At 44.4% G+C, this 24,154-nt stretch overlaps 1 protein-coding gene across 1 annotated transcript; it reads left to right on the top strand.

Moving 5' to 3' along the window:
- The first annotated feature begins 2,246 nt into the window (after window positions 1-2,246).
- Window positions 2,247-22,972, top strand: LOC147272743 (sodium/potassium-transporting ATPase subunit alpha-1). The gene is made up of 23 exons (XM_086200542.1): window positions 2,247-2,490; window positions 12,020-12,133; window positions 12,592-12,651; window positions 14,318-14,419; window positions 14,499-14,600; window positions 14,687-14,800; window positions 15,376-15,510; window positions 15,684-15,801; window positions 15,912-16,180; window positions 16,258-16,566; window positions 17,854-17,988; window positions 18,264-18,459; window positions 18,548-18,723; window positions 18,800-18,936; window positions 19,095-19,245; window positions 20,208-20,376; window positions 20,473-20,627; window positions 20,925-21,048; window positions 21,629-21,774; window positions 21,859-21,989; window positions 22,175-22,276; window positions 22,381-22,472; window positions 22,596-22,972. Exons 1-23 carry the CDS (start codon window positions 2,479-2,481, stop codon window positions 22,622-22,624), a joined length of 3,078 nt encoding a protein of 1,025 aa, XP_086056668.1. The 5' UTR covers window positions 2,247-2,478; the 3' UTR covers window positions 22,625-22,972.
- The last annotated feature ends 1,182 nt before the right edge of the window (window positions 22,973-24,154 follow it).

Below are 24,154 nucleotides of genomic sequence, written 5' to 3'. Positions count from 1 at the left end.
CACACACACACATACACACACACACACCGTTTGCGAGACACTTTGACAGACTGTTAATAGATTTTGTGTCCAAAAAAGTTAGTTATTTCCGCTCTAAATTTGAAAGGGTTTTCCTTTCCCGTACACTAGGGGGTGCTAGAGCGAGGTAACGAGAGATGGAGGGGTGTAGAGAGAAAGAAGGATAATGAGTTTGACGAATCTCTCTATGGAGGAGTTATGCTTTAACTCAGTGCTGCATCCTCCCAAGTTGACTTTGAAGTTGAAGTTGTAGTGTCCCCCCGAGGCCTATCGAGGACTAATTGGGGGTCCCCGTACCTCAGTTTGGGAGCCCTGCTCATTACCTGCTGTTAGCTAGCTAGCAGATGCCTCATAGTTCCATCAAATTCAGTCCTTTACAGTCACGGGGTGTTTATTCCTTGGTAACTTTTTCAAGATCTAAGTCTCCAGAATCTCTCTCTCGCTCTTTTTTTGTATTTCAAGTACCTTTTCCTGGTACTTCATCATTATTTTTTTTGCAGTTTTTACAGTTTTATGGGTCAGAACCGATCGCTCCGGGGTCAGTTTGAAGGAACCTAGTGGACAGGACGCAGAGGCTGATGCTCTGCTGCCGTGTTCTACGCCTCCCTGAGAAGGCCTTTTATGAAAGCACCCAGACTCCGGGGTGATAGACGCTGAGAGAAAACGCCAATGTGCTAAAAAAGAAAAGGAAAAAAAAAGACAAAAGGAAGGAACGAAGTCTCAGCCGGAGCGCAATGTTGGTGTTTATTTTCAGCAGGTTATTAATCATCTCATTAAGGTTTGAATCCAACATGTTGTGATGAATTAAAGCAATCAGTTTAGACGGAGCGCAGCAGAGAGAGAGAGAGAGAGAGGCAGACATTATCATGCCTTCATCCTTGGTTCACAAGCAGAGCCCCTGAACGTGCCTGTTGCTATAGCAACCCATTCGAGAGCTCTCTCTCTCTCTCTCTAACATCTAAATAAAATCTTTGCTATTTTTAGAGCAAAACCGGCAACACGCGAGCGACACTGATCGCACATGAATGGATGTGAACGCACTCGCCAAAACAAAAACACACAAATGGACACATGAATGTACACGCAGCGCGCACGCACACACACACACACACACACTCCTCCACATGCATCTTGCTGCTGCATCCATCTGTGTTCAGTCCACCTGTTATTTGTATGTTGAATCAGAGCAGAGATCTAAAGGGGGGGGTAGATGAGTGTGTGTCAGGAGCTGAACGGCTGGCGGCGACACCAGTCACGGACACGTCATGTGATGTGCGTCAGGTTTATCCGGCTGCCGTTCGCTCGAACCGTCAGGACCACGCTCTTGTCGGTCCATCTGGGTCCACTTCATGGTTGGAGAGGTCGCTTTCAAAAACGTCAGCTGTTGCGGCCTGCAGATAAATATCTAGCTTCTGTGTGTCAGACATGGATCCCGGGTTGAAAGTGGCGAATTTGTGAGTTCGCATTTCTGAGCGTTCACAGGTGAAGTAAGAACCCGGGTATTTTAACAACAAAATACGTGTTTGTGTCCGAGGGACAAAACTTTGGGCTCCTCTGCTGTCGTGGCTCCTGGAACAAATCAGGGCTGCAGCCTGCAGGGAGGAGCGTCAGAGGTCAGGGAGCGTCCCTGAGCCTCCACTATTTACAGCCCAGGAACAGTGGAGGAAACAAAGAATGGGGGCTCTGTTGGGCCGAAGGGGCCCCCGCTGCTGAAAAGGGGCCCCGCTTATGTTGTGGAATCTCCCTGCATGTCTTACACTGGAACGGGTTCACATTCATTCGGAGACAAGAAAGTTCAAAAATGAGCTTCAGAGTCTGGATTTTGCAGTGGCGGGTTCAGGAGTGGGCCGCCCGTATCGGCACGCAACCACCTTGTCAACGCAGCAGGGGGGAGGAGGTGGGCCAGCTGTTGAGGTGTGGATGAAACTGTGTGTGTGTGTGTGTCAGGGTGGAGGGTGGCATCCTTTTATAACATATCAAAAAAGAGTGCAACATCCCCTCGTTTATGTCAAAATTTTTGAAAATGTTGGCTTACACAGTTAAATCGTGTGTGTGTGTGTGTGTGTGTGTGTTGCATGGCAAGATCAAGAAGGGGGGAGAGAGAGAGGAAAAAAAAAAAGAAAAACGCCCAATAAAGGAGGACGCCCCGCCTCCGTTCGTGGGGTTGCCATGGTAAACGGCGTCGACGTCACAATGGAAGGAACGCCGTCTATAAGTATTGGAGAGTCTGCCGCCGCGGCTCGCGAGCTCGCGAAGAGAAGTGACACGTGCTGACAGGGGGGAGAAAAAAAAATAGAAAAAGAAAAAAAACATAGACATATATACTCAAGGAAAAAAACAAAAGACCCGCGGCACATTCAGGAGTTTTATTTTCTTTTAATGTTTTTTAATTGTACATAATTTTAAGGTGGATTTTTTGTGAATTTCTACTTGAAGTGGGAAGCCCTCGTCTGACCAGCCATGGGAAGAGGAGTGAGTATACGTTAGCCTTCTTCTTCTTCTTCTTCTTTTGTGGTGGACTAACGGTTCAAACAAGTGGTTGTCTAAAACAGTGTTGTTTAAAATAAGAGCCACATGTGGTTAAAGATAAGCAACCCCGACCTCCTCCTCCTCCTCCTCCCCTGTACAACATCCCCCACTCCTCCTCCTCCTCTCTTTCTCTCCCTCTCTCCCCCGCTACAAACTACTTTAAGGACTTCCGTGTTAGCTTAAAATGACCGTTTGTTAAAGCTAACTTGATCGAGACGCCTCCAAACGGCTCGGCGACCGTTACATAACGGGATGTTCCCGAGCTGTCAAAGTTTTTGTTTGTTTATTTTATTGTGGTGGGTAAAACGATTATTTTATTGTGGGGATGTCGGTTAAACTAGACAAAAAATAAGTGGTTGAATTGTGAGTTTTGTTTTGTTTTTTGTTTTTTTTAGTGATGTTAGTGAGCGGGATTGTGATGCGTTCAGGTCGCCTTGAGCAGCGTGTTCATTTTGGCCTCAGGAGCCGTGTGTTCTGTGTAGCACGGCTCGAATGTGGGAGGGTGAAGTTAAAATAAAAGTCCAACCCATTTCCCCTCAGCTCGCGGAGCTGCGTTTATCTCATCTGCACACCTTTTTTTGTTTGTTTGTGTTTGAGTGTGTTTTTTAAGGAGAAGTCCATTGCCTCAAGCTGCATTTCAAATATATTTTGTTTGCGTCTTCACTTTTTTTTGTTTTGTTTTTGTGACGGCACGTGTAGTCTTTAGATTTTAGATCACTCCTGACTTGTGAGAGATGAAACCTGATGTATGTAATATCAGCCGCCACCGCCACCGCCACACCCTGCCATGCTGCACAATAGCACCAGTCATTAGAAATTCAGCCTGCCAGGGATGGAGAGGTGGATGGATGGATGGATGGAGGAGGAGGAGGAGGAGGATGGACCTGGCGGGAGATGTGAAGCAGATCGCTCTCATTCAGTCTCGCTTCCTCCCACCCCACCCCCCTTTTTTTCTTCTTTCCTCTCTTGACACTCATTTACAATTCTGAAAATGTTTGGTTGCTCGGCTTCTTGGCGGCTGCAGGGGATGTGTTTTGTTTCTTTCCTCCTCGGTCTCGTAGCCGGCGAACGGCCCTCCCCCCTTTCCCGTCTCCTCCTTATTCCTAACATGAGATCATTCTTTTACTGGCTTATTTAAATATAATTGTCATCACATCCGCAGTGCAATGAACAGACAAAACCAGGGGCGAGCGGGAGGAGGCATCGATCCCTCCATAGAGGGAGGTGGCGGGTATTACTGGGCGCCGACAGGCACCAGTTGCCGCATTGAGCAACTTGGCTGCCAGACATGATAGAGAGGCGAGAGAAAACTGTTAATCCATCATGTGACAAATGATCCGAGGCGTTAATTTGTCAAACACATGTCCCAACTTCTCCCCGGACGGGTCCAATCAGGAGGCAGATGAATATTTGAATATTTCAGACTTCATTCATTCAATCAAACAATCAGGAGATAAATAAATTATGCTCTCGTTAAACAGCATCCCGAGACTTAAGCGTCATTTGGCGCATTGAAATTACCGCATTTGAGACCATGTTCACTCTTGGCACGAGTCGTTTTGGTGCAGTTTTTGAGACGTCGACCGGGAAAGGAGGAGGGAGTTTTGCATTATCACATTTATTATCCAGTTTCTGATGATGAAATGCTTGAAAACGATGTGGATTGGAAGATTGTCTCTCGTTTACACCGGAGCTGAAGTAGGCCAGTGTTGTTGTTGCATCTCGCCCACTGAGATCCAATAAGCATCTCCATACACTTGAGAAATATTTGCTACAATGCAGCAGTGTGATTCCCCTTACATCTGATACATTCACCCAGTCACTCAGGAGGAAGTCAGCGCCTCTTGGTGGGAATCTCTATTGCGTGTAGCATTTGGTGGTCAGTTTCTGCAGCGTCTCTGAGGACATGAAGAGGAGAGACCAGCAGGAAGAGGGAGAGTGCGCCATCGATGCGCTTGAGCCAAAAAAACCTGCCAACACCTGGCTTTAGTGCAGTGGGAACAGACTTGATCGGGACTCACTCCTGGATCTAATGACCCAGCAGTTGACACGAGTAGTTATCAGATTTGATCTACACAAAAACCCCCGTGAGCCTGGTCATTTTTTCAGGACTGTTATTATCTCAGACCCAGATAAGGCCAGCGATCGGGTCTCCGATATCAACGATCTTCAAACTGTCTGTGTCCTGGCAGCGATCAGATGTGTGTGGAGTTTGAGGAACAGAGAGTTGAACTCTGGTTTCAGGTGTGGTGACTGCGCTTGTGATGCAGCAGCAAAACAAACAAACAAACAAACAAAAACAACAGCAAAACTAAAGGCAAATATTTGATCTGTTTCACATTGCAAGGAGTCAGTCAGCTTCCATTAAAAATACTGCAGGGGCACAGGTACCAGTAGCAGGACATGGTCGGGCTTCCAGCAGGTTGAGGTGTAGAGGGAATTAGAGAGCCCCCCCCCCCCCCCCCCGTTCTCCTCTCATCCATCACAGTGGCCATGGCTCTGTTATTTTAAGGTAAAATAGTTGTTCATGCCGGAGAGGAAACTTCCCCAGTAGCAATGTCAAACCAAAGCGTGGTACCGTCCCCTCATGCACACTCTGCTGGTCAGTTAAACTGGTCTAGCATGCCCCCCCAAGGTACTCCTGATCCGAGCCAAGGGGGCACCCTGACTACACCTTCACATCCATTCTTTACAGTCTGTTTCCCTCTTGTTCTCTCTGTTTCTACCTGTTTTCCTTCTCTCTCGCTTTCTCTCGGAGGATTTAACATTCTTTCCGCTGGCCAGTCAGTGTGTATTAACCAGGCCTTTTGTCACAAGCCACCCCTTGTCTGTGACAGAACACAGTGCACTAACTTCTCTCTCTTTTTCGCACACTCACTCCATTGCCATCTTTTTTATGTCTCTAATTCCTTTTCTGGCTCTCTCTTGGTCCCTGGCCCTCCCTGGTTTTTATACGTGCTCGCTCTGTCTGTGTTTAGCTAAGCAGCTTGAGCTGTGCAATTTGTTTTTTGTGGCACTTTTCCTTCAAGCCTGTTGCTCAGCAGAAGGGGAACATTAAAAATAAAAAACAACTCCAGAGGAGATGACAAAACTTCTCTCTTACCAAGCCAAATTCAAGTCTCGGGGTCATTTGTTCATTTGTCCGTGACAAAATGAAAACAGGAAGTGTGAATATGAGGCAAATATGTGTGACATGATCAGTTTTTCCCCTTGTTGGGGAAATGATGCAACTACTTCTATGGTGTCTTGGCCAGTTAATGTCTTGGAGGTGTGGCTTGAAAAGTGAAAGAGGAGGGAGAAAAGAGCCATTGATTTACTTGCTCATTCATTCATTCAGCCCCGGGTCGTCTGATCTGCTCCAGTCAGCTCTCAAACGCTCCTTTTTCCCCACATAAAGAACAATGATGCTGCACGCCATACAACATTCAACTTGTGCCGTAGAAATAAAACTTTGCTTTCAACGTGACCCAAGTTAGTCAGGAATTTGCAAAGAAACCCACTTGAATTTTTCCTTGCATGAAGCTGCAGAAGTGATCTGTTGTCTCTTTAAGGTACCGTCTTCCCCAATGGATACCCTTTTCTCCTGAGACACATGCTAGTTCACTTAGCATGATGAGTGATAGTGGATGTGAACATTCTTGAAACTAAATGTCCTTTTTTCCCCCCAAGATTGAAAAGGGTTTGAAATTGTCTTGAAGTCATGAAGATGTCTTTTTCCCTCTTCCTGCATTACTTCTTTAAATGCAGGAAGAGCCAGCCACATATATTTAGCTTGATGCTAAATTACAACCTCCAAAAACAAACTCTCCAGTACCTCGTTGGGTTTAATCCACGTCTTCTTTCTATGTCTGAGCAAACGGCTTCATCAGTAAAGGCACTTAACCATGAACAACCTTGACGTTTGTTCTTGCAGCGGTTAGTAGTGAAGCGCCCTGGCCTTCAAAATATTCAGTCTTTTTCTTCACAAGAAAATAAGGCAGGTGCACTGGAAATGGCAGCTGTCGATGTCTTTTGTTTCTCCGGCTGTCAGGTCTGCGTCTCCTACTCAGCTCTAGTTTGTCTTGATCTTTTAGGAAAATACACACAGAACTCATATCTGAATCTGACAAGCACATTAATGTCATGTTAGTCCCATGAACAAGATTCAGTTCAGAAACGGATATCAGTTGTTGAAAGCAAAATGACATTTAAGTGGAATTGAAGCCATTTAGTGGAGTTGTCAGGTGCTGGAAAAGCTTGAAAATGCACATTTAATGTATTCAGACTGGACTTGGTAAAAGGTGTTGGCTGACCGCTAGTTAGCTTAGCACAATAAAAGTTAGTGTTTGGGAAGCGGCCAGCCAGGAAAGTAGTTCTGGTTATGTGTCTGTTTCTAAAATAACAAATTTTATACATGACTCAAATTATACGGACTGAGTTTAGTGGTAAAGGTGATGACTTTTGATGCTAACACTTTCCATCCACCAACATTTACTGTGCTAAGCTAACTAGCAGGTTCAGCCCCCTTAAGCAGCACAGCCGAATGAAGACTTTCTAGCTATCTTGTCTGAGGAGGACGGCAAAAAGAATGTTTCCCCGAAAGTTGGGAGTGTTTCTTCAGAAGCAACATGTCTGCATCTCAGGAGAGATTGAGAGTTCCCTCTTGACCCCCAGAAAAAACAGTCGGGACATCAGACATGGCTTTACTCGGGATGAAGGGCGGCCCGTGTCAGATTTTTCCACTAACATGTTCTTCACAATAAGGTCTGACTGTCATCTTTGTCATTTATGTGAAAAAAGCAATACTGTTTTCTCAAGAGTGAACACGTGAATGCAGCCCTGCGTCACCTCGGCTGCAGGGTTTCCAACAAGGCATTGATTCATTCATCCGCTTTTGTCTGGCGTGGAGAATACTGAAAGTTACACAGGACGTGAAGGGAGTTTTAACCACGACGGCGTGTAAATTAACACACTTTCTTTTCTCAGTTTAAACAGAGACGTGTTAGCTAGCCTGAGGAAATGAAAGGAAGAGGAGGAGGGAGAGAAAAGGAACGGGGGGAGGGGTTACATCATGTGACTTTGTCCATTCACATATCTCAAGAGGTGTGGCAATGGTCGCTGGTAGCAACTGGGCAAAGTGCTGTGTGTTTGTGTGTGTGTTGGTCGGCACAGTTGAATAAGCAGCTTGTGTATCTGGCAAAAGACTGTTCATAGGAATTCTGCCTGTAGAAAGTATGTGTCTCTCTTTCACTGGGTATGTGGCCCTGTGTGTGTGTGTGTGTGTGTGTGTGTGTGTGTGTGTGCGCGTGCGTGCGTGCACTTTGAAATATGCAGTCGCTAGAGTGACCACTCTTTTCTGAAGTTTCCCTGAGCTTTAGGATGTTGATCTTAGGAGAGAATAGAGGGGGAGGGCTCCCAAATTCTAGGTTAAGTTGTTTCTTTTGGTCTTGGTTGCTGCTAGCATCCATTCAGATTTTTTTTGGTTTTTGCTTCCATTTTCAACATCCAGCTGTCTTTGCTTCTCTTTGCAGCCTCTAAAAGTTGGTAGGTTGAACCTAACTGCACTGAATGAGCCCTTTTAGCTTTTTGCTAACAGCAGCACCCCTAAATAAGTCCTCATGTGAATTCCTGCGTATCTCCAAATCAGCTGAAGGAAAAGCAGCCAGCTTCCCCCTTAGCCACAGTCTGAGCAGTCACATGAAAAGGTTTCTGAATGTTTTGTTTGTGTTTTTGATCCAGATTTCATGGCAGCGCTACAAAGAGCTATTGTTCTGAGTCCAGGAGCTATTTCACACCGGTTAACTAGCGGCTATGTTTATTTATCATGAGCAGGAATGGATCTACGAACCTCTATTCCTGCTTGTAGCTTTTGTTCCCTCCAGAGACTCTGATTACTCTTCAGTTTCTCAATACATCCTCCCGTAATACTGCTGCTTGAGTGATGACCTTGAATGCCACTCTACAAGGTGAGGGTTGGCAAACACCGGCTTTTATCTGAAAGACAGACTTGCCTGATGTATTTCACAGTTGGAACAATACAACAGTCTACCAAGACACAAGCCGTCTGTGACAAGTAAAATAACATCTGAAAAACACTCCTTCCTGTAGAAATGTTGCAAACTGTTTCAAATAGCAAGAACCTATCAGTACAGAATCTGCAAGAATGCGGCTTTATCTAAAAATATCATCTGGCATGAAAAGCGGCACCTCCAAATCATTGGCTTTCAATTAAATACCTGAAATATGGTCTGTGGTGAATACAAGCTCAAGATATGTAAATGTTTGGTTCTACAACATGAAATTAGTCTGTAAATATACTGCTATCACAGATGTTGAAGCTTTAGTGTGTCTTTAAAGCGGCGACACAAGACTACAGTAGATGTCAAGGACATTAAATGTGAGGCTTGATTATTAATTTGCTGTGTTCTAACAGATGAATATGGACGTTTCTGCTGTTTGAGGCTAATTCTCAGTCCTCTGTTTGGAGGAAGAATGATGTTCCTCTCCTGAGACGTCTGTATTTAGAGCTCAGTGGAAGTACAGCGAGACAGGGATGAAAACTTTGGCTGCACCAACGTCTCACATGGCCAAATCAGTTGAACTCGACTTTTCAAGCCGCAGTCTTTGTAAGGAAGCGGGAGTGGAGGGAGCGTGCAGCAGCCGCTCAGACTTAAACACCGCTGGTCTTATATGGAAGCAGCAGCTTCAGTTTGGAGACTGCTGTCAAGGACGATGTGCTCAGAAATCTATTAGTGCTGACATTTCTTTGCTCTTTATTCATCTCCAGTGCTCTTGAAGCGGCACACTTGAATCAGCAGGTATTTGGATTTCAGGTAACCAGGCGAGCTCCTCTCACCGCTGCTTAAACTGCTATTATGCAACTGTTGTTGTTCAATCAGAACAGGTGCTTGTTGGTGAGACCAGAAAAGACTCCTGAAAAGATTCTACCTGAATTCATCTACATTAAAAAGCTGGAGTTGGATCATTTTGAGATATTTTCCTTTTCAGAAACAGTTTGTAAATTTGTTACTTGGTCACATTTTGAGATGTTTTTCATTGTAAAGCATTGAGCTGCAGGTGATATCTGTTTTTTTGTCCTTGTGTGGTCACGATGACTCTAATAAATGTGGACAACAGATGAGAATTAGCCTGGGTGCTAAACCTGGCGTGCTTATATCTCATAAGTCTTCATTCATCCACATTGTGCCTTTTTGATTCAAATCAGTCTCAGTTAGTAAGAAGAACAGTTTTGTAATGATAACGATCAGAAGTCAAGCGTTACTAAGGGTTTTTGATAATGATATGAAATGATATTTTCAGGCGATAAATGAATTGACAAATTGTTTATCCTTTTAAACAGACGGTTAATAGCTAAGTTTATCATCAGAGACGAACAAAGTCTTCATTAATTGATGAAGTTCAGTTACTGAATGAATAAAAATGGACTTGAACGGTCTTGTTTTTCCTCATTTTATGTGTTTCATCAACCAATCAAAGTTAATGTAGACGGCTTGAAAGCACAAATCCTCCTCAGTCCTTGGACCCTCGATCCAGGTGAGGAAGAACCTTTAACAAGGGGAAACAAAAGGTCTTTTTGTATTTATATTTATATTTTGAGGGATTTAAAGGTTCTGACAGTTTAAACAGCAAAAAGGAAACAGGCTTGTGTTTCAGCTTCAGACCCTGAAGTGCTGAATTATTTGCCTCGAGCCAGATGGCCCCTGGGGGCCCTGGTGGGTCCAGAGGCTAAGATCTGGCCGCAGTGATCCAGAACCCGGCTCTGTGTTTTCCCAGCTTCACTGGCCGGGGGGCTCGAGCAACAATAACAACATGTGCAGGCATCACACACTCTGCTCCAGTGACTCCCTGGGAAACTTCGACATGCAGCAGAAAAACAATATTAGTTAGCATATTTCCATGACACGCAACGTGTGCAGGATGTCCATATTTGGTTGTACCGCTGATGACTAGTCATTTTGTGTCCAAAATATTCCCCTTTCAAAATGGCGTCTGTGGTGTTGCAGGCAAACAAATGGCTTATTAGTAGTTGTGAAGCAGCCTCTCTCGCTACCTGCTAACATGCTAACAACTCTGATCCCTGCACAGCCTTGAATTATAGATGAGCCTTAACTGATAATCAATGTTGGCTTGTAGTGTTGTTACCTGACACACACACACACACACACACACACACACACACACACACACACACACACACACACACACAGGGTTGCTCGCCCTGCAATCACACACACACACACACGCGCACACACGGAAGCTTTCATGTTTGGTGGTGCACGGCCCCGCTTAAACTGCTATTAGGGGCCAGACCACGCTCACAACTGGAGTAGGAAAGGTTCAGATCAGTCCTGTTTGACATGATCGTGAAGCCAAACTGAAAATATCGTTTCTCTGGCTGTCTGAATGATAAAAAGTGGGCGTGGCCCCTCAGTGGTGTGACAAGACACATTATGGAGCTGCTCCATGCCACACTTTCTGCGCTTTTTCCCACCCTTATCTCTTAACCACAATTTTTCCTCTTCCAACGATTTCTATCCTGCACGACTGTTTTTATTTGCCCTCATCTCACCCTCTCTGTCTAGCTACTGATCAGGACTCCAGACCTACATTTTAGTTTTCTGTGTGCAGACTCTGACCCTAAATCTTGTTGATGTAACTCTGGGTTTGGCTGAGGTTCTTGATTGTGAAGCTGATGTTCAGGATAATTTATGAAGAAAGCTCTTGTGTAGTCCAGCCTCAGACAGTCCAGCTCTGTATTGGAACTAGACCCAGACCAGAGGCAGCCTAATGTGTTTGACCATGCTAGAAATTATGTTTATCTCTTAACTGATGAGAACCTGAGGCCCCCTCCCTAAAGTTGTCACCCTCCTACTTGACTTTGAGGGAAGGTAAAATATCCCGTAAACCTCGAGGTGTCTTCCCAGTAAGCCTGTCAGTTTGTTGTTTTAGACCCCAGCGTTCTCTTCTTTTTGAAGATGATCCTTCCAAGTGCACTGTCCCACATGGAGTCTTGGGAAAAAAAAAGATGTACCATGACAAAAATTCTCCTGGCGCTTTGAATCATCACCTGTGGTCACGTTACACCTCAACAGGAGTGTGCTTCTTATGCATGGTCTCATTTCAGAACACACACTCAGTTTCAGCTCAGAGCCAAACCTGACTGGCAACATGGACAGTTATTGATTTATTTTGATTCATTTGAATTTCGTGTCGGGAAGACCAAAAAATTTGACAGAACAAACCCTCTAATTTTAAAATGAAACAGCACATGATTACCTGTGTATGAACACAGTTGAGGTGCCCTGCGCTGGATGGACTTCATTTGCATGCAGAAGTGGCCACGATTACACAGTTTTGACTGGCGGAGTGATCTGAGGTGTGCTGTGTCCACCCTGCACTGTGCATACATCTGAAAATGGTCAACTCAGTTTAAGCTGTGGACTTACTGAAGTTTGCCGGCTGTATTCTGTAGGAAGGACGTGAGCAGTATGAGCTGGCTGCCACCTCGGAGCAGGGCGGCAAGAAGAAGGCCAAGGGGAAGAAGAAAGAGAAGGACATGGATGAACTGAAGAAGGAAGTGGATATGGTGAGTGGCCAAGGTGCACTTTTGGTTTTCAGGACCTCATCAAGCCCCCTTCAATGTCACCCCTTGATTATGAAAAAATCATACGTAAAATAACTAGTTAAACATGTTTATTTTGATATCATTTGATTCCCTTTTCCTTGCATATTAATTGATAAATTGAATTTTATTTTCCACTGCACGATGAACTCTTCCCCTTCCTGCCTTCTCTCATCTTTGCTCCATGAATTCCTTTCTTTCCCTCCCCACAGACTCTTTTGTCGGTTCCTCCTCATTGTTGTACTTCTACCTTGTGAGATTTAGTCATTTAAAAATGAAAGGTCACCTCACAATGAGCTGTAAATGTCACTGTTTTTGGCACACGCGCGCGCGCACACACACACACACACACACACACACACACACACACACAGAGTTAAAAACTGGACTGAATCCACTTTATAATATCTGTTTCCCCGTAGGATGATCACAAGCTGACCCTGGACGAGCTCAATCGCAAATATGGAACAGACCTCAGCAATGTGAGGAGACACGCTTTCTCTTTTTGTCTTTGTTTGTGTGTACTGAGGTGTGTGTCACCAACAGCTGCCATGTCAAATGTGCTATTTAGACCTGAAATTGTTGCTGGATTGTAATTGAACTGTCCACATTCATCCTGCAGATCACTTGGGTATCAGATATCGGGAGCTTTAATGTTCTCCTCAGCCTGACAGTAAAGCTCATACAGAGGCCGATGCGACTCAAACAGCCGATTCTTTTGTGTTTCTTGTCACATCATGGAGTCAAGCTAGCGAGGGTTCGCTTCTCCCAAGGCTGATTAAACAAAGAGGGATGGAGGAAGAAGAGGGGAGGAGGAGCCAGTATGAAAGAGATGAAGAAGGCAGAGAGAGAAGGGTTGGAGATTGTTCCCTTGTTTTCTTCACCTTGAAGGCTTTTTCACACTGAGGTCAAAGTGTTTGATCGAGAAGACAATCTCCTTTCTAATAGTTACTAAAAGTTAACTAGAAGTCAGTTTGGTCAAATATTTTCATCTGAAAGCATTCAGGGTTTTAGGTGAATGTTGTTGCGACAACAAATCGTATGCTGATGACATCATTGCTGTTGTGACGAATTACTGTAGAAGCAACTGGAGATCAGCACGGAAAAACACCTCTTGTGCTGCCTTCCTGGTGAAGCCAGATATTTAAGGTATATTTTCTGTTAAGGGTTCCTGATCACCAGACCTGTACATGTAACGAACGACTGGTGCCTCACAGTACGCTTTGTGGTGACTTATATTTTATAATTTACTGAAAACACTTGAAAAACCGGAACTTGCCGTGTTGTACCTGGGTTGTCTCGTAGGTACATTATCTTGATGGTTAAATTGTTTTGAAGCTATTCCATTCAGAATTTACTTTCCAATTTATTAGAGCAACATTTGCAAAGGTGCACAGTTAATTGCAGCCACCCGAACATCCACGGTACAATTTTGTTTCCCCAGTGTATTGTGATACATCCATAATAGGGGCTGGAATATTGGAAAAAGGGTATTTGTATCTTTCTGTATGGATTTTTTTTTATTGCACAGCCCGACAACAAGGCAGTTTATTTTTTGAATATTAACTGAAAAAAACAAAAACAGCGCTTCATTTATGCCTTGAGCGATTTTTTTTTTTTTTTCTCAGTTGTACCTCGTGGCCAGAAATCCCGTGCCATCTTCTCAAGACCTGCTTCCAATCATCCTCTCATTCAATCGCACATAAACACGCGCTCCTGCTAACCCCTGCGCTCATGCAAATGTGCTCGCGGTCATGCAGGAAAGATCAAGGAGAATGGTTAATCAGTGCCTTTTAAATTAGGGTCTCCGAGCTCTGCGTGTGCGTGCATCCATGCGTGTGCAGCCAGTTGTGAATAATTTATTAGCTGCAGAAGCCCCTCTGCCCTGATTTTTGACGTGACTCTGTGTTCCCTCACTCCTTCCTCCTACCTGCTGATGAAGGAAATTGTGTTGTGTTAAGGCAGTGTTGCTAGGCAAATAGTAGCACCTCCAGTCCCTGTGGATGCAACTATGAGGCAGTGAATTTATGAGTTTGGCTGTAGCCATACTGAGAATGCTCGATCAGATGGTTTACTACCCAGGTGATGTAACACAATCATCAAAGAACATGTTGTCGACGCTCAACCTGATTCATCTCTCCAACTCAGGGTTTGACTAGCGCGAAGGCAGCTGAGAATCTGGCCCGCGATGGGCCCAACGCCCTCACTCCTCCTCCCACCACTCCTGAATGGGTCAAATTCTGTAAACAGGTAACACCTTCTTTTATACTCATGAGTAATCGCCCCATTAAAATCAGCTTTAGTGCCTCACAGTTCTGCTTCCATGTAGATGTTTGGCGGTTTCTCCATGCTTCTGTGGACCGGAGCCATCCTCTGCTTCCTGGCGTACGGTATCCAGGCTGCCATGGAGGACGAGCCTGCAAACGATAACGTAAGAAAACAAAATCTCAAATGAACCAGTTTAATTTGATGGGGTGTTTGCATTGTGGTCTAAATGTGACATGTAACCATCCACAGTTGTACCTGGGTGTTGTGCTTTCTGCTGTCGTCATCATCACTGGTTGTTTCTCCTACTACCAAGAAGCCAAGAGCTCCAAGATCATGGACTCCTTCAAGAACCTGGTCCCACAGGTGCCCTTGCATCTTCACTCCAGCATTATTTTATGTTTTCAATCATTTCTATAAGTCTGCAGTTTTCTTCTGGAAGTTTGCTTTCAAGTATGGATCACAAATGTGCAAGGATCACAACGTGATATTAATTGTTGGTCTGAACAACTTCACAAAAATGAAACAAAACAAACAAAAATGATCAGATCTTTTTGTAATCTGAATCTCGCCAGTCGTTTTGATGCTGAAAACACAATATCTTTTTTTTTTTTTCTATTTTACTGATTTTCTACATTAGCTGGTGATTTAAAATGAAACAATCCAATGTTTGACATCTTGTAGCATCAAATTTAGCAAGAATTAAAGTTTAACTATCAAAGTTAATGTGAGCAAATTTTAAGGTGGATAAAACTGAAATGGGATTTTTCAAAGGTTTGAGCATCTGCTCATGTTTGCTGCTTGAAAAGTACTTGAATTATTCTCATAAAACCTCCGCAAATCCTTCTTTCTTGTTACACAGTATGGATCAGGGGCTCTTAAGGGCATTGAAGAGAATGCAGATAAAACATCCGTGTCTTACATAAATGTCTGTCTCCTAGCAAGCCCTGGTTGTCCGTGACGGTGAGAAGAAAAGCATCAACGCCGAGGAGGTGGTTGTCGGGGATCTGGTGGAGGTGAAAGGTGGAGACAGGATCCCTGCTGATCTACGAATCATCTCCGCCCACGGCTGCAAGGTGAAGAACATTCCTCTGTTGAATCATTAAACTTCTCACTACTGACTTTTCTATTTGATAGAGCCTCTGAGATGTTTTCTCTTCTTTTTATAGAAGTCAGTTGAGTCCATTCACAAACTCAGTGTGGAAAATTTCATTTTAAATGTAGTTTTAAATTTTGTTGTCATGAACAGGTGGACAACTCCTCTCTGACTGGTGAGTCTGAGCCTCAGACTCGTACCCCGGACTTCTCCAACGAGAACCCCCTGGAGACCAGGAACATTGCTTTCTTCTCCACCAACTGTGTTGAAGGTACGACTGCAGGATGCATCAAAACACTCAGATGAGCTGTGACCTGGATATGTCTCTTTCTGGAAAAGTAGAACAGAAAAGTGCAGTTATGAGTTCTCTCGTCTCTACAGGAACAGCCCGTGGTATTGTGATCAGCACCGGTGACCGCACTGTCATGGGTCGTATCGCCACGCTCGCCTCGGGTCTTGAAGTCGGGCGCACCCCCATCTCTATTGAGATTGAGCACTTCATCCACATCATCACCGGTGTGGCCGTCTTCCTGGGTGTGTCCTTCTTCGTCCTCTCCCTCATCCTCGGATACTCCTGGCTGGAGGCCGTCATCTTCCTCATCGGTATCATTGTGGCCAACGTGCCTGAGGGTCTCCTGGCTACCGTCACTGTGAGTTTCATGGCTGCATGCTACACCTGTATGTTGTTCATGGTCCAGACTGACTGACCCTGGATGTCCGTCGCCAGGTGTGTCTGACTCTGACAGCTAAGCGTATGGCCAAGAAGAACTGCTTGGTGAAGAACCTGGAAGCCGTCGAGACCCTGGGCTCCACCTCCACCATCTGCTCAGATAAAACCGGGACCTTGACCCAGAACAGAATGACCGTCGCCCACATGTGGTTCGACAACCAGATCCACGAGGCCGACACCACCGAGAACCAGAGCGGGACCTCCTTCGACAGGAGCTCAGCCACCTGGGCTTCCCTGGCGAGAATCGCTGGACTCTGCAACCGTGCCGTCTTCCTGGCCGAGCAGAGCAACGTTCCCATCCTGAAGGTTCGTTGTTGGAAGCCTTTATTTTCTTTTGTCCTCTTCCAGTCTTTTATTTTATGTGCTAATTATTTCAGCAGTGTTTAGAAGTCCATCTCTGCTGGCTCAGTTTTAATGTAAAGCCACCACCTGTTCAAGTGTACTACATGGACTGTATGGGGCATTTTTGAGATCAGATCGGATGGACGAGAGCCTAAAATGTGATTTGTGAGGTTGATGTAATAACAGCCATTAACATCAGGAGAAACTACTCATGTACACGGATCTTTTCAGAATAAGAGGCACTCAAATCATCAGTTAGGTTTGTGCTTAATTCTAATAAACGCGTTTCAGGATGAGAGCAACGTTTATCCCCGGACTAATGTTTTGATAATACTGCACACAACAACCTTGTCATGCTTATAATTTACAAATAAAGCAGGTTTATATAACTGTCATTTTCATTCATATGCAAATTCTCAGGCGCACAATGACATTACCTCGTTTTTATGTATGAAAGCTCAGTGCAGATTGATGTGAGCCCCTGATAACAGTCCTCGAACCATCATAGGACCCCTCAAGGTCCTAGCAGGGATTTTACTCGGTGTACAAAAACTCTTTCCACCAATTTACGCTTTTTAACTAAATATTCATAATTAAATCACAACTTTTTCCTTGTTTGAAGTTCCATATTTCCTTTTTGAATCATATTTACTCACACTTATTTAGGCTCTGCCTCAGATGTTCTACCAGGCTTGTTTTCCAGCCTCTATCTCTCTCCCTGGAGTATAAACACACACCTTGTAACCGCATCATTATTCCTACCACAACCTCCAGCCACACCTCTAAGTCCCTCTGCTTTCATACTTTCCTTGGAGTCTCATCTCTTGGTTCCAACCTGTGTTAATAACCTGTTCTGGTGTGTTTGCGTGCGTGTTGTTCATGTATCACTGTGTGTTAATCTCCTGTTAATGTCTGGCTGGCATCATGCCTCTAATTACCAGTCACTCTCTCTCTCTCTCTCTGGCTGCTCATTATTTTCACTGTTACAAGAGTGAGAGGAGGGTAAACATGGACTTGATGTTCATCAAGGCCAGTAATTATTGGGGGTTTGTAAAATGAGCATTTTTCTTTCATGGCTAGCTTCTCAAACATGATTACTCTTCTCTGCTTAGTTACATTGTGGAAACAATGAGGTGTGCAGTGTTTGGACAAAGACATTTTGAGAAAACAAATATGGTTGTCAGTCCAACTGGTATTGGCAGATATCCTCTCCTTTCTTTTGACATTTCCCTCGCTTTCTTCCCCCTCCAGAGAGACGTGGCCGGTGACGCCTCCGAGTCGGCGCTGCTCAAATGCATCGAGCTGTGCTGTGGATCAGTCCAGGAAATGAGAGAGAAAAGCCCCAAAATTGCAGAGATCCCTTTCAACTCCACCAACAAGTACCAGGTATCCAAACTTATTTAGGAAAATGTCACAAGCTTTGTGAAATAAGAAATGTCAAGTCATTTCCTCTACAAATCAACAGCAAATAAATGAGCTTGGCAAAGAGCCACTGAGCAACCTTTTTCAGCATTTGGAGGTTGTTAAAGTTCTCTCATAGAAAGTGTTTAATTCCTCCTGAGGGTGCTTGGAAAAGCCTAAAGATCATTTGGCTTTCCTTTTCAGTTTGTTTATTTATCTGAAGCCTGGACGCTAATTTCGTCTGTCCTCTTTGCTTCTAGCTTTCTATCCACAAGAATTCCTCCACTGATAGTGAGACCAAGCATCTGCTGGTCATGAAAGGCGCCCCAGAGAGGATTCTGGACCGCTGCTCCACCATCATGATCCAGGGCAAAGAGCAGCCGCTGGACGACGAGATGAAAGACGCCTTTCAGAACGCGTACCTGGAGCTGGGAGGACTGGGAGAGCGAGTGCTGGGTAAGGAAGGACAGCTGATAGAATTGAGTGTGGATTAAATGGTCGAAAGTGCCAAAGTTTTTTTTTTCTTTACGTGTTAAACTTTCAGGTTTCTGCCATTTCAACCTGCCTGATGACCAGTTTGCTGAGGGTTTTGCGTTTGACACTGACGAGGTGAACTTCCCCACGGAGAACCTGTGCTTCATCGGCCTCATGTCCATGATCGACCCTCCTCGTGCTGCTGTGCCCGATGCTGTCGGCAAATGCAGGAGCGCTGGAATCAAAGTATGTCACAACATTGAAGAAATGCTACGGTAGAATAGTTCAAGTTAAACTGATCCGTGTTGGTTCCCTCTGTTAGGTAATCATGGTAACAGGTGATCATCCAATCACAGCGAAGGCCATCGCTAAGGGTGTGGGCATCATCTCTGAAGGCAACGAGACTGTTGAGGACATCGCTGCTCGTCTAAACATACCAATCAACGAAGTTAACCCAAGGTACTGACTCAGACAGCTTCCTTTATAATGGTGGCAAAAGGCTGTGCAACACCTGGGATACCCCAGGGTCACGTTCAGGGCCTCATTTAGTTTTTCAATGCAGCTTCTGCATTCTGTGCTTTTTAATTACCGAGTAGTAACTGTGATTTCCCCTCCAGGGATGCCAAGGCCTGTGTGGTCCATGGTGGAGACCTGAAGGATTTGAGTGCAGAGCAGCTTGACGACATACTGAAGCACCACACTGAGATTGTTTTTGCCAGAACCTCCCCGCAGCAGAAACTCATCATCGTGGAGGGCTGCCAGAGACAGGTACATGGCTTCCTGCTCTCTGCTGTGTTTCGACTCCAACTTTACACCGTTGTGCTGTCTGAATATTTGATTCCCCTCATGCTTATTTATGATTATTGCTTTTGTCCGATGACTGAGTTGGCAGAACAATCAAGCGTAACATTTGTCAAGCTGTGAGCGCATCCAGACCCATGAATATTCAGCATCAGTGAGCAGAGCAAACTTTTTAATTTTGTTTGGACTTCGACTACAGATTCATTTGTTACTTCCGCCAAGTTTGTTTTCACCCGTGTGGATTCTTTATTTGTCTGCTAGCAGGATTACAATGACTTTTTTGAAAGCCTGGCTATATCTTGCCGCACAAGCTGCATGTATTGTAGCTGAATATCAAATTTAATAAAGTTTGGATTTAGTGTATAGATCTCCTCATCAATTCCCAATTATTCAGAGACGTCACCAGCTCCAGCTGAAAGTCTGTCAGAAAGTAGCAGAACTAATTAGCGTCAAGTCTACGAGAGCGTCCCACATGCTTCCTGGAGGAGGAGCGGGAGAAGGATTATTGATGACTTGTTATTGACACTCATTTTAAAAGCCGATTAGAGGCTGATCTGCTGTGTGCAGAGCAGCATTAGCTTACGGCGATCCTCTTCTTACTAATGAGTTTACAGTGCAAATGTTTCTCAGCTGTAGGAGGTGAATATCTGCTTTGAGGGAGCACAGATTTGCTGCATCAGTGGTCCTTAAACAGCATAAAAACTGCTGTCATAAATCTAAATACTGACATTATACAGGAAACTCATAATTCCCTGTTAGACTCCAAAACGAACTGAACAAGAATGAGTTCAGATTTTCTCCAAACATTCCATCTATGACGTGACTCCTTGCTTGTTTTCCTCCTGCCAGATGGAAATGTACCAGCTCTCTTTACGGCCTCATTTGCACACACTGTTTCCTCCTCAACCTTCCACTCTTCTCCCCTGCAGGGAGCCATTGTAGCTGTGACAGGTGATGGTGTGAACGACTCTCCGGCTCTGAAGAAGGCTGACATCGGCGTTGCCATGGGGATTGCAGGGTCCGATGTCTCCAAGCAGGCCGCTGACATGATCCTGCTGGACGACAACTTTGCCTCCATTGTTACCGGAGTGGAAGAAGGTAAATTGTGCCCCACGTGTGGAAGATTTAATTCTACGGTGAAATTTCATGTATACATCAGTTAATTCTAACTATTCTAACTAACTTATTCTTCAGGCCGTCTGATCTTTGACAACTTGAAGAAGTCCATCGCTTACACTCTGACCAGTAACATCCCTGAGATCACCCCCTTCCTCCTCTTCATCATCGCCAGCATCCCTCTGCCTCTGGGCACCGTCACCATCCTCTGTATCGACCTGGGAACTGACATGGTGAGAATTTACTTCAGTGTTGCAGGTCTTGGGGGGGTGGAACCTGGAGAAAATCATGGAAATATCAGTTAAAGCTGGTTGAGATCGACTGAGAAAAGTGTCACCTTTAATGCTGATGCTGTGTCAAAGCTCCAAGCATCATGAGATTTAATTAAATGTGTGCTGCTAAATGCTGACATGGATTTCTTGGTTCATTCCTGAGAACGCATTATTATGGAAAGTGGAGGAGTCATGGAGATTTTCTTCTTTGCTACAAGGCACAAATGCCTTAAAACATGCCCACTTCCTGTCTTCCAGGTTCCCGCCATCTCGCTGGCTTATGAAGCGGCTGAGAGTGACATCATGAAGAGACAGCCCAGAAACCCCAAAACAGACAAACTGGTGAACGAGAGGCTCATCAGCATCGCCTACGGACAGATCGGTAAACCACCTTCCACAACTTTGATTGAAACATCCAGAGGAAGAACCGTGAGTCTGTCCATCCTCAGTCGATTCTCCTGGCGTGGCAGCTCAGTATCTGTGCGGCCCGAGATAAGGCGAGGAGTGGCGTGCACCAGAAATAGCCTCAGAGAATGTGTGTGTTAGTTGTTTGTTTGAGTGATGACGGACCATTGCCTCTCCAGTAATGACGCCAAGAATAGTTCCACCCCCCCTTACACATCAAGACTACCTTATAAGAACAAGGTTTAGATTCAAGGACTCCGTCGCATTCGATTCAGTTTTCACTCTTTGTGAAAATCTTGCAAGATCCCAAACTACTTTTTGTCCTCCAGCCATTACAGCACTAAATTTACTAGAAGGACCAATAACTGCTTTTCCTTTTTAATCATCAAATTAATTCCTTTACTCGACAGTTCTCTTCTGCAAAGTCCCCAAAAGACTCATTCATCAAATTTTCTCATTCATCAATTTGTCTATTTAAACATGTATTGATCCCTTGTTTCATCTCAAATTCGAAAAGGAATAATTAACTCTTTATTCACTCGGCTTCTCTGCTGCAGGCATGATCCAGGCACTGGCGGGTTTCTTCACCTACTTTGTAATTCTGGCTGAAAATGGCTTCCTGCCGTCCACTCTGCTGGGCATCCGAGTGTCCTGGGACAACAAGTACGTCAATGACCTGGAGGACAGCTACGGCCAGCAGTGGGTCAGTGAAGCCACTTCTAAATGGAACAGGAAGTAGTTTTCATCCTCACCGTCTGGTTTTAAACTGTTGGTGTTTCCCTATCAGACGTACGAACAGAGAAAGATCGTGGAGTTCACCTGCCACACAGCCTTCTTCGTCAGCATCGTCATCGTCCAGTGGGCTGATCTGATCATCTGTAAGACCAGGAGGAACTCTGTCTTCCAGCAGGGCATGAAGTGAGTGTCTTCTCTCCTCCGCTAGCTGCTATTCTGAATGTCATGCATGCTCCAGGCGGCCTCGATGATTATTTTGCATCAGAACTGTATTTCAAAGACTGGTGGTTTGCGTTGCTGTCTTGGGTCCGTCAGAAGTATTAAAACCTGATGGTGGAACACAGTCTAAGCTCTCCGGTCTGTTTCAGGAACAAGATCCTGATCTTTGGGCTGTTCGAGGAGACCGCCCTGGCCGCCTTCCTCTCCTACTGCCCGGGCATGGACGTGGCTCTCAGAATGTACCCTCTCAAGTGAGCGAAACATTGAAAATAAACCGGGTGTAATTCCTCCACCACATGTTGATCCATCCAGGCTCGGGGGCGTAGGATCTCATTTCTTCTTGTGTGTTTTCCAGGCCCAACTGGTGGTTCTGCGCCTTCCCCTACTCCCTGCTCATCTTTATCTATGATGAAATCCGTAAGCTGATCCTCAGACGCAGCCCAGGAGGTGAGCTCACAGTCCCTACCTCTCTCTCCCTCTTGTTTTTCCTGAACATTCGGAGCTTTCTCCATCTTTTGGTTTTGGAATCTAAATCCAGTGTGCGCTTGTTTTCTCTCCCTGTGTGTCCAGGTTGGGTGGAACGGGAGACCTACTATTAAAGACCCATCAGCCTGTCAGCCCAGTCAGCTCGCATCTTCTCCTCCACTCCCGTCTTTGCATGAATATTGTCTTGCTGCTCGGAATAAAATTTTAACCTCTGTGAAACAACAAAAATTGGAACGTGTTTTTATATTAGCGAATGCTTGATACTACTATTAGAACAAATACTGAGATGGAACATGCCGATGATGATGCTGGTGATGATGTTGATAAATGATAATGCTAATAATGACATGAACACTGAACATTGACATGACTATGCGTGCCTTGTTTCTGAAACAGGACCAATTTTATACATGTTTTTAACAGTTATAAACGTTCAATAAAAATGCGCTCGAGTCAGGTCCCACACGTTTCCTGTCCTCATTTATTGTGTTTATCCTGTGTGTGGTAAGTGGTTTGATTTAATTGTGCTGAGCTAAGGTTTGCTAACATTTTTTTTTCTTTTTAATTTCATTTTCTTTATTCGTCCTGACTGCAGAGTGCAGTAACATTAGCCTGTTAGCTCATTACCAATTCACCGTGTTGCGGTGGGGTTGTTTTGCCTTCAAAAGCATGTCCCATGACCCTAATTAGATTTAAAAATAGCAAATAAACACACAATCAGCACATTATGAACACACACTTAAAACTTCAGTGTTTTCCAGCAGTGTTTCTCTGAAACTACACAATGGATGAGAGGTAAAAATGTGCTAAAAAGAATGGATTTTTGTGTTGAATGCAGTGAAAAACAGCATTTGTTTCCATAAAATTGGCCTTAACGGGACTGCACTTCTCAGAAGACCTCAGGGAATATTGATTGATATTCACACTCCTCTGCGCTTTTTCTGTTAATTCTGCATGTGCTTCACTTTATCAGCAGAAAAAGTCTTGTCTGCCAGATATCAGTCCTATTGTGTGTACAGTGTAGGCTTACTGACTATGTAAGCCCCCGTATAAGAAAATCACCTTTAGATTACAGTTAATACTGCAATATTGGTGTAATACTGCTCTGACATCACATGTATGATTGGTATATGTTACTGTCAGGACCAAAAATCACTACACTCTTGAGCCAGACCACTATAATATATATATATATATATATATATATATATATATGTGTATATATATATGTGTATATATATATGTATATATATGTATATATGTATATATGTATATATATATATATGTATATATATATATATATATATATAATCAGCCAGGCAGCTATAAGACTTGATTTGTTGGTGGACAGCACAGATGGATGGAATGATTATTTCCAATGTTCGGTGAACTCTGCAGAAGCACTCCCATCTCTGCCTCGCTTAAGGCCATGATGTTTTAGTTTACCGAGGGAGGCTGGATAGGATGTCTAATTCAATATCCAGTACGCTTCAAGCTAAAAGTTGAAAACATCTGGTACTGTATGTGGTCTTTGTGCTCCCACACACACACACGTACACACACACACACACACACACACACACACACACACAGACTGCTGGCTGACATTTGTTGAGATGGAGCCTTGAAGAGAAAGAGGGAGA

The sequence above is a fragment of the Aulostomus chinensis genome, chromosome 1 (genome assembly GCF_037954235.1).
Source record: "Aulostomus chinensis isolate RoL2024-O1b breed Wild chromosome 1, RoL_Achi_v1.0, whole genome shotgun sequence".
NCBI lineage: Eukaryota > Metazoa > Chordata > Actinopteri > Syngnathiformes > Aulostomidae > Aulostomus > Aulostomus chinensis.
The sequence above is the reverse complement of the archived record's forward strand: the minus strand, read 5'-3'. Positions and strand labels throughout refer to the sequence as shown.

What these genes read in the sequence shown, in the direction of transcription:
- LOC147272743 (XM_086200542.1), top strand. An exon ending in ATCAACGAAGTTAACCCAAG is followed by an intron (nt 18,937 to 19,094) that starts GTACTGACTCAG and finishes TTTCCCCTCCAG; the next exon opens with GGATGCCAAGGCCTGTGTGG. An exon ending in TCGACCTGGGAACTGACATG is followed by an intron (nt 20,628 to 20,924) that starts GTGAGAATTTAC and finishes CCTGTCTTCCAG; the next exon opens with GTTCCCGCCATCTCGCTGGC.